Genomic DNA, 14,509 nt, shown 5'->3' on the forward strand with positions numbered 1-14,509 from the left:
ACAAGTAGCTCTAAAACTGAAAGCTAACAAGCGCTCAGCTCCACACCAGATGGTCAGATAGATACATTCACAACTTGCCAGCATTCTAAGGCCTTGTGCACCCCCTTCCAAGCATGCAGATGCTTTTATCTGAGATGAAAAAAATTCTATTTCTGATTCTGACAGCAAATGCCAAGTCACATCTTGCCAGTAGAGAATGACATCTCCCAACCACAAACCCACCTAGAATTTTACAATCTTATTCTCATTTTGACCACTACTTCCACCAGCCCCGCTGGAAAGTATAAGAAACTGAGGAGGGATGACAGTTTCTAAAGAACTCAGCTTTTTTATCTGCAGCCCCCAAAAAGTAGATCTGTTTCTCTAGATTATTCATGAGCAGCCCATGTGTTATTCTGTGAAGAAAAATTAAGCATATCCAACAACTTTATTCCCGTATTCTGAAAAATGAGCCTCAGGCAGAGTCTATTTCTTCAATTGCTCTGTAATCCTATATTGAGAAGATATTGAAGAATTAGTTTTCTTTATCATTACCCTTTGAGCATTTTCAAAACGTTCAGGTTTAAAATTAAGCACATCAAGTAACCAGTCTAGCTAGTTTGGTTATAAATATACATTCTTGGAACTGACTTATGAATGACTATTTTGCTAGAGATGGGATTTTGCATGATATTTTCCCCCCAATCTGTTCACACCATAAAAAATATTCAGAGATGTTCTTTTTAAAGGAAGCACTTTCCACACACATGCCCATGTAGTGTCTCAATTTGTATACATTCTGCTGGGGTAGCTTGGTTTTAGAGGCAGGGTAGTATACTATTTGCTTTCAACATTTTTCACATGCCAGAATAAGTAAAACTTGGACAAACATGGTTGGCTTCTGTTCCTAAGTTATAAGGTGCATCGGTCTGACATACTAAGAGGTTCAGGAATTAATCACTAAATGACGCAACTTCCTGCTTCAACATTTAACCAGAAAACACCCTTTCTCTTTCTCTCCAAACAATGCTGCTGAATCAAAATTTCAACCCATCAGAACTCAGGCAACTAGAGGCATGATAAATACCACCTAGCAGATCTTAATAGTTCATCATAAAACAGTAATAAACTTTATAGTTATTTATATATCATGCATGCTTTGATCAAATTTACGAGACTGAATATAATTTCTAAAGTTATAGGCAGATTTCCTCAAATAGTTATCACCATCACAATCCAGGAAAAGATAACATGCTCACAGACATTTTCACAAAATGCTCTGAGGTTGAAATAAGGAACATGCGCTTAATGTGCCTTTAGGGAAATCCCAAGATTAATTTCCAGAGTATGTAAATACCCCTCGGAAACACATGACAGTCTGGCTGCAGACTGCCCAGAGGACAGATGCCACTATTCCAAGACACATGCTCTGTGAACAACACTCACTGGGTTAAGCGTTTCTTCAGCAGAATGATGAACGGCCCACCAGTCTGAAGTCCATTCCCATGCGTTCCCCACTATGTTGTACAAGCCATAACCATTGGGAGGGAAGGCATCAACCTAAACACAAAGACAGGAAAAATGCTGTCAAACCATTCACCTGGTTTAAAAAACATCTTCAGTGCAGAAATGCAACAAGAGCTTTAATTTCAGAGTATAAATGTTGGTTTTTATTCCAATAGTCAAAGTACAATTTGACCAACATAAAGACAAAGAAAAGGGCATTTTTTTTTTTTTGGCTTTGAGCTCTTAGAGGAATTCAGAAACCTAAAGAGAGTTCATATTAAATGGTATGAAAGTCAGAGAAATTATTCCTAATAGAGTTACTAATATTATCATAAATCAAAAATTTGTGTCAAACATTGGGTGAGTAGGGAGAGGACAGATGATACTTAGACTTTCAAAATCATTCACAGGAAAATCCCATTGGACCCAGTATGAGTCTTGTCATCACAGCTCAGCTTTCCTGGCCACACACAATGTCTTTCAGCACTGAGCGACCCCAAGTCAGTTAGCTCTGTCCTCTCCACAAGTTTCTGCCAACTCATCATCTTATCTTAAGCCTCAAAACTTAAGGGGATTTCTTTTTATAAAGAAAATGTGAATTCATTATCAAGAGTATTGGTAATACGGGGTTTTCAGTCTCTGAAACCTGAGTCTGAGGCAAACAGTATGCGTTCTTCAGCAGAAAATTATACATTTCAAAGGCAGGTCAGACAGTCTGCCACATAATACTGTCACAAACACAGGACCAAAGTGTAGAGTTTTTATAAAAGGGGGGAGAGCAGGAGAAAAAAAAAAAAAAAAACTTTAACTGAACAATAATAAATGCAGAATAGTTTTGCTGGCTTAATGGCTTAACATTTTTCCGAACATTTTAAAATGGAAATTCTCAAACATAAAGAAAAATTTCATTTTTAAAATGAAAAAAATATATATGTATATCAAGTAATCCTTGGGGGGTTAAAAATCTTTTTGTAAATCCATGCTTTTTCCAGACTAAATGAAGTAGAATGGAAGGAATGAATAAACTAAAATTCATTCCATGTGGCTTCAGATGGTTTCACATCTACACATGAATATGGAAGCATCTGATGCTTGGGCAATTCAGAGCACTCCAATCAAAGTCACGAAGCTAGTGTGAAAAGAACTTAATCTGGATGAGTTGGAAAGCTGAAAATTCTCACCACACTGCTTCCAAAATCAGCAATCATTATGGAAACAGCAGTATTTATTCATTGGTTCATTCAGTAATTCCATGCACAGTGACTAAAGACAGTGAGGGCTTCAATAACAAATGATGAATGACCTCAACTAGTTTAATGAGGGAGAAAAAAAGAATATACCCAAAACTCAAAATCCAATTCTGAAATGCAGAATGGGATGAGTAGGGTAAGAGAGGGAAATAAAATGTCAGAGAAATTCACAAGAGGGAGAAATTTCTGGCTGAAGGCATTCTCCTTTACAAAAGTAGAGTTGTCTGGGCAGATTTCAAATAGGGCTCAGAGTTCAAAAGAGAAAGAAGAGGCCACAGGCATAAACAACTTTTTCAACAATTTGGAGATGATCAAAAAGAGCATGGTAGAGTAATAGCTGGGAGAGGTAGGAAGGAAAAGAAGAAATTCCGTTATTTTAGGAATACAAGGAAAGGAGCCAGAGGAGCAAGTGCGGTTAAAAGATGAAACAGGCCAGGTGCCGTGGCTCATGCCTGTAATCCTGGCACTTTGGGAGGCCAAGGTGAGCAGATCACCTGGGGTCAAGAGTTCAAGACTAGCCTGGCCAACATGGTGAAACCCTGTCTCTACTAAAAATACCAAAAAAATTAGCCAGGCAGGTGCATGGTGCACGCCTGTAATCCCAGCTACTCAGGAGGCTGAGGTAGGAGAATTGCTAAACCCAGGAGGCAGAGGTTGCAGTGAGCCAAGATGGCACCACTGCACTCCAGGCTGGGTGACACAGTGAGATTACGTCTCAAACAAACAAACAAACAAGCACAGATGAAACAAACACTGGAGGAAGGAATCATTTTCCAGCCTTATAGAGCACAGGTGGAGGTGCTCTCAAATCAGTCTGCCTGAGGTCCTATGTGTGCATCAATACTATTTTTTTTTAGACAGGGTCTTGCTCTGTCGCCCAGACTGGAGTACAGTGATGCAATCACAGCTCACTGCAACCTCAACCTCCCAGGCTCAAGCGATCCTCTCAGCTCAGCCTCCCGAGTAGCTGGGACCACAGGTGTGCACCACCACACCCGACTAATTTTTGGAATTTTTTGTAGACATGGGGTCTCCTCATGTTGCCCAGGCTGGTCTTGAACTCTTAGGCTCAAACAAACCTCTTGTCTCAGCCTCCCGAAGTGCTGGGATTATAAGCATGAGGCACCAGACCCAGTGACACCAACAGTTAACAGCTAACACTAGGCAAGCAACTTAACCTATATGGGTGCTATTTTGTCTGTAAAATGGGAAAAATAATAGTACCTACTCAAGGGTTTGGGTATTTTTTTCTTTACCCACCTTAAATAATTTGATGTTTAAGTGAGGTAGAATGTGGAGGTCACCACCCCTAAAATTACCATAGGTGAGTATGCCACTAAGGAAAATAAAAATTTTAACTGCCTGCTATTAAACCAATCTACTAACTAAAGCTTCCTCTCAGGAACCTCAAAAGCAAACAAATGTATATGAGAATACTCTGGCACATTTTCAGATGAATAAGCTGATATGCGTTAAAGCCAAAATTAATCATTGTGTAACAAGCAGCATACCAAAATGTAAATTCTTTAGTCTCACTGTGGTCAAAATAGTTTGCTCAGTATAAAATCAGGTCTAGCTGGGTGTGGTGGTTCATGCCAGTAATCCCAGCACTTTGGGAGGCTGAGGAAAAAGGATAGCTTGAGGACAGGAGTTCAAGACCAATCTGGGAAACACAATGAGACCTCACCTCCACAAAAAAAAATTTTTTTTTTTAAGATAGAGTCTCACTCTGTCACCCAGGCTGGAGTGCAGTGGCCTGATCTCGGCTCACTGCAATCTCTGCCTCCTGGGTTCAAGCAATTCTCCTGCCTCAGCCTCCTGAGTAGCTGGGATTACAGGTGCACGCTGCCACGCCCGGCTAATTTTTTTGTATTTTAGTAGAGATGGGGTTTCACTGTGTTTCCCAGTCTGGTCTCAAAATCCTGAGCTCAGGCAATCCACCTGCCTCAGACTCCCAAAGTGCTGGGATTACAGGCATGAGCCACCGCACCTGGCCCAAAAAAATTTTTTAAATTAGCTGGGCATGATGGTGTGCACCTGTAGTCCCAGCTACTTGGAAGGCTGGGGTGGAAAAATCACTTGAGCCCAGGAGGCTGAGGTTGCAGTAAGCTGTGATCATGCCACTGCACTCCAGCCTGGGCAACAGAGCAGGACCCTGTCTCAAATAAATAAAATCAGACCTGAAATAATAAATACATGAAATATCAGGTCAGGGAGCTATTTCCCTGTAGTCCATCTCATCATCAAAGTTAAATTCCTGCTCCAATTGACCAGAGCATGTGGACACAAAAGAGCAGCTTAGGTGGACTTGAGATACTACGTGTAAACGATTTCCATAAGATAGAGATCTCATTAAGACTCATTCTAAACACAGATGGCAGCTGTCTCTCTCTGGCTGGCTTGCTTGCTTTCTCCTCTAGTCCTGTTTGTCAAATTGGTTCCTTTAGGACTCCCAGTAAATGTTCTAATCTGTTTTAGTAACTTCCATGGCAACTTCTTCAGGTCAATTTCCTACACATATGCTGAACTTTCAGTCAAATATTCCAATTCTAAACATCTGTAGAGTGTCCTTATTTCATATTGAACATTGTATTTTTTGAAAACGTACACTGATTTTAGAAGAGTAAATGGCTCTATATTCCTTGGTAGCTCATGTAATTAAATAGAAAAGAAACTGTAGCTGCAAGTGCTGTAAAATATGCATAACTGTCCAAGAAAACCCTGTCATGGCCTTTTGCTAAAATGAACAGGCACTTATATCATTTGTTTGGTTCATCAAAAATGCTTATCACAGGCCAGGCGCAGTGGCTCATGCCTGTAATCCCAGCATTTTGGGAGGTCAAGGCGGGAGGATCACCTACCAGCCTGGCCAACATGGCGAAATCCTGTCTCTACTAAAAATACAAAAGTTAGTCAGATATTGTGATGCACAGCTATAATCCTAGCTACTAAGGAGGCTGAGGCAGGAGAATCGCTTGAACCCAGGAGGCAGAGGTTGGAGTGAGCCACGATCACGCCACTGCACTCCAGCCTCGGCAACAGAGTAAGACTCCATCTCAAAAAAAAAAAAAAAAAACAGACAGACAGAAAAATAAAAGAAATGATTATCACGGTCTTGTCCAAATGAAGGCCACAAAAGCCATCACCTGTGTCTTTGGAATGGAGCTCATTTCAAATGAGTATATGATTATGCCAACAAAAGAATGGTGAGAAAGGAACTCTTGTACGCCCATAAAGGAAAACATGCCCCAAGTGTTCTGGAAAATAATTCAACCATATATCTGAAACTCCTACCAAGAAAGTTTTCTAACCTTTGACTCAATCATTTCACTGCTGGGAATCTATTTTAAAAAATCATCAAAGGGCCAGGTGCGGTGGCTCACGCCTATAATCCCAACACTTTGGGAGGCTGAGGCGGGAGGATCACCTGAAGTCAGGAGTTCAAGACCAGCCTGGCCAACATGGTAAAACCCTGTCTCTACTAAAAATACAAAAATTAGCCAGGTGTGGTGGTGTGCACCTGTAGTCCCAGCTACTCGGGAGGTTGAAATGGGAGAATTGGTTGAACCCAGGAGACAGAGGTTGCAGTGAGCCACGATTACACCACTGCACTACAGCCTGAGTGACAGAGTGAGACTCCATCTCAAAAATAAATAAATAAATAAATAGATAAATAAATAAGTAAATAAAATGGCTCAAGGTTGAAGTGAGTGCTCTTTTGCCCTTCTTCTGCCTTCTGCCAGGGGAGGACACAGCATTAGTCCCTTCTGGTGGATGCAGCCAACATCAATCATGCTGCTGCCTTGGTCTTAAGACTTCCCAGCCTCCAGAATTGCGAGAAATAAATTTCTGTTGTTTACAAATTATCCAGTCTGTAGTATTTTCTTACAGTAGCACAAAGGGACTAAGATTAAGACATGGCTTTATGAGTATATGATTATGCCAGCAAAAGAACAGTGAGAAAAGATTTCTTACACACCAATAGACGAAAACATGCCCCAAGCATTCTGGAAAACAGTTTGGCCATATATCTGAAACTCTTACCCAGAAAGTTTTCTAGACTTTGAATTATTTCACTGCTGGGAATCTAATCTATCTTTCAAAAATCATCAAAGACGTAGGTTAATATTTATGTACCAGATGTTCACTGTAGGAAAAAAAAAAAAACAGAAATAACCTGTTTCCAGTAAATACATTGGGGTTTATTTATGATAGGTTATCCAGCTGCTGAAAGACAATGTATTTGCGGCATACTGCTAATGACAGATGAAACGTTTCTGATATAGGCAGGAAAAAATAGTAGGATTTTAAATACTGTATCCAGTCTTACCTAAATGCAATATGTAAAAAAATATGATACATATACACCAGAAACACATATGCTGGAGAATACGGTAGTTAAGAGCATGGGCTTTGGAAACAAACCGACCTGGTTCAAATTCCAGCTGTGCCGCTTTCCAGCTGTGTAACCTTGAGCAAGTTAGTTAACCTCTCTGTGCCTCAGAATGCTCACCTGGAAAATGGGGATAATAGTACCTACCTCACAGAGTTGAATGGAAAGTAAATGAGACAATTCATGCAAATGCCTTGGCACAATGCCCGGCACATTGCAAGCACTCAATAACTACAAGCCATTATTAGCATCATCAACGCAGAGAACAAATGGGGAAGAAATGCACCAATATGCTAACAGGTATTATTTCTGGGTGGTAGAATTCCAGGTCAGTTTAGCTTTCTCCTTTATAGTCTTCTTGTTTTTCCAAATAATCTACAGTAAGTATTATGGAATCAGAAAGGGAAATCCATTATACAAAAAGAACATCTGATTAATTATTAGTATTTGCTACGTGCAACAGTGAATGCATACACGAAGAGAACACGATGTGAGTCACAAAGTGAGCAATGCCTTTCACCCCACGTCTACTGGGAGCCTCAGTTCTCAGAAGCTGCCACCCTCCTGCAGAGGTCTCATTACTCACGGGCGCAGTTCCTTGGAAGCCATCCTCACCAGTGTTGGTCACCGGAAACTCGCCCTGCCAAATGTTGGCATAATGCTGGCCTTTGGGCTGCAGTTTGTTGCCCCAGGGGAAAAGTCTGTCAGAAGAGACACAGGCATCAGCCTGTCAAACAGGCACAGGTTTTGGATGAAAGTCAAGAGAAGGGATGCAATGAAAAAGAGAACATTGCTTGCTTGTTCTGAGTGAGCCAGTTAAAATATATATATAAATAAATAAAGCTTTTAATCAGGATTTATTTTCAATTTCCTTATAACTTCTCATGTCACGTCCACAACAGCCTCAGTCTTGCCCAAGTACTCAGGAGGCGTGAAATAAATCACAAAACTAAAAGGACTTATACAAAGCTGGGAGAGTAGACCTCATTTTGGACTTATATGGTAGTGTGATCAGGCACCACCACACCACACTTTTTTATAAAGCCTGGGCTATTTTAAGGAGCCTTTCCTAGAAGATGTGAACCCAACATGAGTTTTCTGTCTCATGGCTCTAGAAGCAGAGACATACCGCTGCTTCAGGAGATGCCTAAAATAAGAAAACGCTAAAAGCAGGGCAGTCTGCCAAGAAGTTCTAAGCAGTGATATGTAACTCAAGGGGGTTGAATTGCTAGGACTTGCTTTGGGGCTGGAGGGAGCCCACTTGGCCAGACACTTGGTTTAGGGGTGATAAAAGATTTGTGACCCATTCTCCAGTGTCTTCTAAGTAATTTTGTGGAAAACTAAGAAAAAGAATTATTGTCGTTATTAACTTTCTAACCAAAGTAAGTTCCATGGAGTTTTTTGTTGTTGTTTGTTTGTTCAAATGACCAACGTACTGTCAGGCAAAATGAGATCCTCTAAATACCTATTATGCAGGCCTCCTCGACAGCTGTATTCCCACTCAGCTTCCGTGGGCAGCCGCTTCCCTGCCCAAGTGCAGTAGGCAACCGCATCATTCCAGGACACATGGAGAACTGGATGATCCAGCCTGGGGAAGAGCAAAAGTAGAATGAAAAGTGACACCAATCAGAACAAGAAGCAGGAACTGGCTTCAGCGAAGCGCCCATAATCCCCCTCAGTTTAATCTGTGACACTGAGGTCATCCTGGTCCTTAAGTCAAACCCCAGCCACGCTACATCTGTCATGCTCCACCAACGGTTTCTGACAACCCAGGCTCCCAAATGGGTTACAGTTCCACTGGGAACTAGACTCAAAACATTTCTTCACTTTGTAGGCTTGGATTCCCACAGAATGTCATTGGTGTGGCAGATGTGGAGATACTCCAGCTGCTAGGAGGGCCAGCAGAAGCTTTTAGCTCCTTTGGGGTTCAGCAGAGCTGACAGCCATCTCAAAGAAACCAGTGACTAACCAACCACAGCAGGGGCATACAGAGCCAGCCATTTCAGCCTAGAGTGGCTCACCCTATGGGCCATATACACCCTAGAGGCCCCTGTGTTGGGTGGAGCTTGGTTGGACCTGCATTGCGACTTTGACTTCTCCCTCTGCCCAGTCCTGCTCTGGCCCCTGCTTTCTACAGGTGTGGGGCCCTAACATTCTGCATCCTAAACTCTGTTTCAGCCTCTGTTTCCAGAGAACCCAACCTGTGACCCTTGGCTTTCAATTCTGTGTCTTTCTACTTTTCCTCTACAAGAGGCCAGTCTTTTTCTCCTGAGGGTATAAAGGGTGTGGAAGTTTGGGGAAAAAAACTGAGAAAAAGGGGATAGACTCATTCACCCAGCACTAGATGGCTTTGGCTGAATTCCCTGCTCACTTTTTTTAAAGTGGGCTACAAATTCCTAGTCCATTCCTTATACACCTGTGAATTCCCCACAGTAATTACACCAGGCCTTTCATTTATTCTTTCAGCAAACATCTACTGAGTACCTATCATGTGCCAGTCACTGTTTCCAGCACAGACAACAGATGTACTCTTCTCAGAAGACCCATTGGTGTTGACTGCATGGATAACATACATTCCCCTTTTGGGTTTTCCTTCCTCCCTTAGCATTTTCCTCTGTTACTAAATTCAGGAAAGCAGATATTAACTGGGAGCTAAGAAGCCAAGCCCACCTGAGAAACCCAGGAATCCTATGACTTTCCACCTCGAAGCCTAATTGCAGCACAGCGGCTTCCAACTCAGGCTTAGAAAGATGTTTGACATTTGTCAAGGGGCTATATCCCTAAAGCTGAACTTCCTATACTCCCAGCTCCCTGACAATAAGGGCAATAACCAGGAATGTTGTTAAAAATAGAGACTTAAAAACTGCATCTGAAAAATTAGGTTAGGAGAGCAGGTTTCTTGGGCTGCTGAGATGCTGAGTCCTAACCCAAACCTTGCTCAGTCTCCAGGGTTTAAAGTGTTACTCTATTTTTGCTTGAGATAATTATTTCCTTGCCACCCTGGAGACTTGCTGACCGACTTGGCTCTCTGTGGTTTTCCAGTTAGATGGTGGCTTCAAAGAATTCCAATCCAGAACTCAAGATCGTGTGAATCCTACACCCAAGGCCTGGGCTTCTACAGTGGCAACCTGGGAGGACACAATTACTTATCCATAAGACAGACGTCTTCTTCCTCATAGACCCGCTAATAATAGAAACAGAATGTAAAGATTAAACATGTCATGAGGTTTGGAATAGGCCTCTCAAAAGGAGCAGGGAAACTGGGAAGAGGCAACTCTTTGACAAGCCAAATGAGGAGAGAAAGAGGCCACTAATTAAGAGCTTTCTTATGAGCAAGGTGCAGTGTTTGGGTCTTTACATACATTATTTCCCACCATCTTATTTTCCTACCAATCAATTACAGTTTGTCATTCTTATCATTTTATAGATGAAGATGCCCACTGAGTTCTTTCGCAAGAGCAAAGGGTATCTATTTTGCAATGGAACTTGTCAACTGGGGAAAGAGGGACCAGCCTCACCTGTGCAGAATAGTAGAGTCAGGCCCTTCTGGGTGTCTCCAGTTAGCGCCTTTCACAGGTAACCACCAGGGAGCAGCTGCAACCTCAAAGCAACCCAGAACAGGCTGATGTTAGCTACTAACATCAACTCTAGAAAAACATCAGCTCAGTACATGCAGCAAAAATCTCAATGTCTTCAACTTCCATTTGGGTTACCAAACAAATACATTTGCCAGAATACCAAAATAAAGACTTATATGTAAATAAATCTTTAACAAAAAAGTATTACTTCATATCATAAAGCATCACAGTAAACAAATACATATGTATTTAAATGGTGTATATCTATAAGAATTTTTTTTTTTTTTTTTTTTTTTTTTGAGACGGAGTCTTGCTTTGTCGCCCAGGCTGGAGTGCAGTGGCGCAATCTCGGCTCACTGCAAGTTCCACCTCCCGGGTTCACGCCATTCTCCTGCCTCAGCCTCCCGAGTAGCTGGGACTACAGGTGCCCACTACCACGCCCGGCTAATTTTTTTTTGTATTTTTAGTAGAGACGGGGTTTCACCGTGTTAGCCAGGATGGTCTCGATCTCCTGACCTCGTGATCCGCCCGCCTCGGCCTCCCAAAGTGCTGGGATTACAGGCGTGAGCCACCGCGCCCGGCCAAGAATTTTTTTTTTTTTTTGAGATGGAGTCTCGCTCTGTCGCCCAGGCTGGAGTGCAGAGGTTGCAATCTTGGCTCACTGCAACCTCCGCCTCCCAGGTTCAACCGATTCTCCTGCCTCAGCCTCCCAAGTAGCTGGGACTACAGGCACATGCCAGCATGCCCAGCGAATTTTTTGTATTTTTACTAGAGACAGGGTTTCACTGTGTTAGCCAGGATGGTCTCGATCTCCTGACCTTGTGATCCGCCCGCCTCGGCCTCCCAAAGTGCTGGGATTACAGGAGTGAGCCACCGCACCCGGCCTCTGTAAGAATTTTTAAAAAGTGCATGGCTAGCCAATCCTCTATAATCTCTAACAAGTGAGACAGGTAGTGCTGCTCCTATTTAAAAGACGAGGAAACAGAGTTTAACCTTACAATTAAATGTGAGGCTAAAGGTCAACCATGGTGGTCAGAGACCAAGCTGAAGCACAGAAGAAAAAATGGGGTGTATTTTCAAAAGACCCTGATTCAACTTCCAACCCAACATTAGCTGGGTGACCCTGGGCAAGTTCACTACTTGTCTGGACCCTCCTAGTCCTTGTCTGTGAAATGGGAGCACACCCACCTGCCTCACCTAACTCAGAATACAGAGGTCAAATGAGGTAAGATTGGAAAATGCTCAGCAAACAGTTAACTAGAACCTTAACTCCTACTTTATGGTTCTGTTAACCAAAATAACAACAGTCAGTGGTCCTCATTTAGTGAATGGTTTAGTTAGGAACACAGGCTTTGGAGCCAGTCAAAATGAGATTTGAATCATGGCTCTGCTGTTCACAGTGCGACCCTAGGCAACTTATTTAACCTCTTTCCCCAAGCCTGTTTTCTCATGTGGGGATACAGATAGTAACAGCACCTATATCTTGGGTTATTACAAGGAGGAAATATAATATGCATACAGGACTTATGACTATGCCCTTAGCAACTGAGGTTAATGACTTAGCAAGCACTCAGTAAAGGGAACCAGTCTCACTATGGCCCCATGACACTCAGTCACAAGGAGAGCCACAAAAACTAATCACTGTTGCTAATACTAACTAAAGAACAGATGGTGCAAATGATTCTTTTTGAGACAGGGTCTCACCCTGTCCCCTAGGCTGGAGAACAGTGGCACGGTCATGGCTCACTGCAGCCTTGACCTCCTCAGCTCAAGTGATCCTCCCGCCTCACCATCCCAAGTACCTGGGACCACAGGTGTGCGCCACAATGCCCAGCTAAATTTTTTGTATTTTTTGTAGAGATGGGGTTTTGCCATGTTGCCCAGGCTGGTCTTGAACTACTGGGCTCCAGTGATCCCTGCCCAACTTGGCCTCCCAAGGTGCTGCGATTACAGGTGTGAGCCACTGCACCTGGCCTGCAAATGATTCTTCTAATACAAATACAAATACAAAAGAAAGTGACTCAAGGTTATCCCCACAACAATGTTACTCTTTGATTGTTTTCATCCTTTTGAGCTTGTCTGAGTAGAAGCTAAGGGAGAATATGTCCCTGCTAACAATTACAGCAATCACTGAAAACACCAAGCCCCATTCTTGTTCATTCTCTTTTCACATCAACACAATCAGAACATTCATGATATCTCAATCACAATTTGATGGGAAAAACCAATTTTTAAAATATTTCAACAAAAGAAGGCATTAGGTCCTTAAATGACACTACAGCAAGGTGTTTTATTTTACAGAGAAGAGGGGAGTGAAAAGGCATGGCTTCTTTCTATCTCATTTGTGGCGCTGTAGAAGCTCATCTGGGGGCTGTTCTCACTGACTGGGCTGTGCAGGTTTAGGTGCCCATGACAGGTAATTCATTCAGTGTCAAGGGAGGAGCTGCAGTGAAAGCTCAGGTCAGCCCACACTTGTGTTTCAGGAGGATCCTCAGATCATTCTCCCAACTCTACCCTGTCCCCAACACTAAGCACCACCACCAGAAGGTTCTAGTTCTTAAATTAAAAAATAAAAATAAAAAAGCTTAAAAGAATGACAAAATATAGCAATATGTTAACCTCCATGAAATCTGAGTGGTAGATACTAGAATGACTTTTCTTCTCATACCCTTTTGTGTCTTAAAATATTTCATCATTAGTGATTTAAAAAAAAAAAAACCTGATTTGTTTGTCCATTCTACTACTAATGGGTATTTGGGTAGTTTCCAGTTTGGGGCTATTATGAATAGTACTGCTTCTATGAATATTCTTAAAAGAGTTTGTGGCTTTTGGCAAATATATGTACGCATTTCTGCTGACAGTACATGGTGGAGTGGAACAGCTGAGTCCTAGGATACACATGTGCACAGCTTCAGTAGAGATAAACACAAGCCTTAAACAGGAGAAGGCCCCTGCCATTTCCTACCCCCTTTTCTTCTTTTTTTTTTTTAAATTATTTATTTATTTTTTAACTTTTTATTTCCATAGGTTTCTGAGGAACAGGTGGTATTTGGTTACATGAGTAAGTGCTTTGGTGGTGATCTGTGAGATTTTGGTGTACCCATCTCCTAAGCAGTGTACGCTGAACCCAATTTGTAGTCTTTTATCACTTCCCCTGAGTCCCCAATGTCCGTTGTGCCATTCTTATGCCTTTGCATCCTCATAGCTTAGCTCCCACTTATAAGTGAGAACATATGTTGTTTGGTTTTCCATTCCTGAGTTACTTCACTTAGAATAATGGAAAGAGCGTGGAGATTCCCTAAGGAACTAAAAGTAGAACTGCCACTTGATCCAGCAATCCCACTACTGCGTATCTACCCAGAGGAAGTCATTACATGAAAAAGATACTTGCACACACATGTTTATAGCAGCATAATTCACAAAGGCAAAAATGTGGAACCAACCCAAATGCCCACCAATCAACAAGTGAATAAAGAAACTGTGATACACACACACACACACACACACACACACACAATGGAATACTACTCAGCCATAAAAGAATGAATTGATGGCATTCACAGCAACCTGGATGGGATTGGAGCCTACCCCTTTTTCAAAGGCGAGCTTTCCCTCAAGTCAGTTTATGTATAGAAGTCCCCAGGGCTTCTCTCTAGTGGCATCTCAGCCCATACTCTTCTACTCTCCTTTTCCTCTCAATTCAATCTGGTTACAAATGTTTCTTGAGCACCGACTGTATGGCTAGCACTGAACCTGATTCTTGGAGGGGATCTACAAGTCCCAGGAATCCTCAGAGTATGATT

At 42.1% G+C, this 14,509-nt stretch overlaps 1 protein-coding gene across 8 annotated transcripts in view; it reads right to left on the minus strand.

Annotated features, from left to right (window-relative positions):
- LOC101150774 (formylglycine-generating enzyme) overlaps positions 1 to 14,509 on the minus strand; it is a 190,632-nt gene that overhangs the window by 132,834 nt on the left and 43,289 nt on the right. For all 8 annotated transcript variants that reach the window (XM_063703564.1, XM_063703565.1, XM_055382164.2 and 5 more), the window contains 4 exons: positions 10,647 to 10,729; positions 8,594 to 8,716; positions 7,715 to 7,829; positions 1,426 to 1,539 (listed from right to left, as the gene is read on the minus strand). In XM_063703564.1, the coding sequence (XP_063559634.1) occupies positions 1,426 to 1,539; positions 7,715 to 7,829; positions 8,594 to 8,716; positions 10,647 to 10,729 (435 nt within the window). The remainder of the gene's footprint in view (positions 1 to 1,425; positions 1,540 to 7,714; positions 7,830 to 8,593; positions 8,717 to 10,646; positions 10,730 to 14,509) is intronic.

The sequence above is a fragment of the Gorilla gorilla genome, chromosome 2, assembly GCF_029281585.2.
Source record: "Gorilla gorilla gorilla isolate KB3781 chromosome 2, NHGRI_mGorGor1-v2.1_pri, whole genome shotgun sequence".
Classification (NCBI taxonomy): Eukaryota; Metazoa; Chordata; class Mammalia; order Primates; family Hominidae; genus Gorilla; species Gorilla gorilla.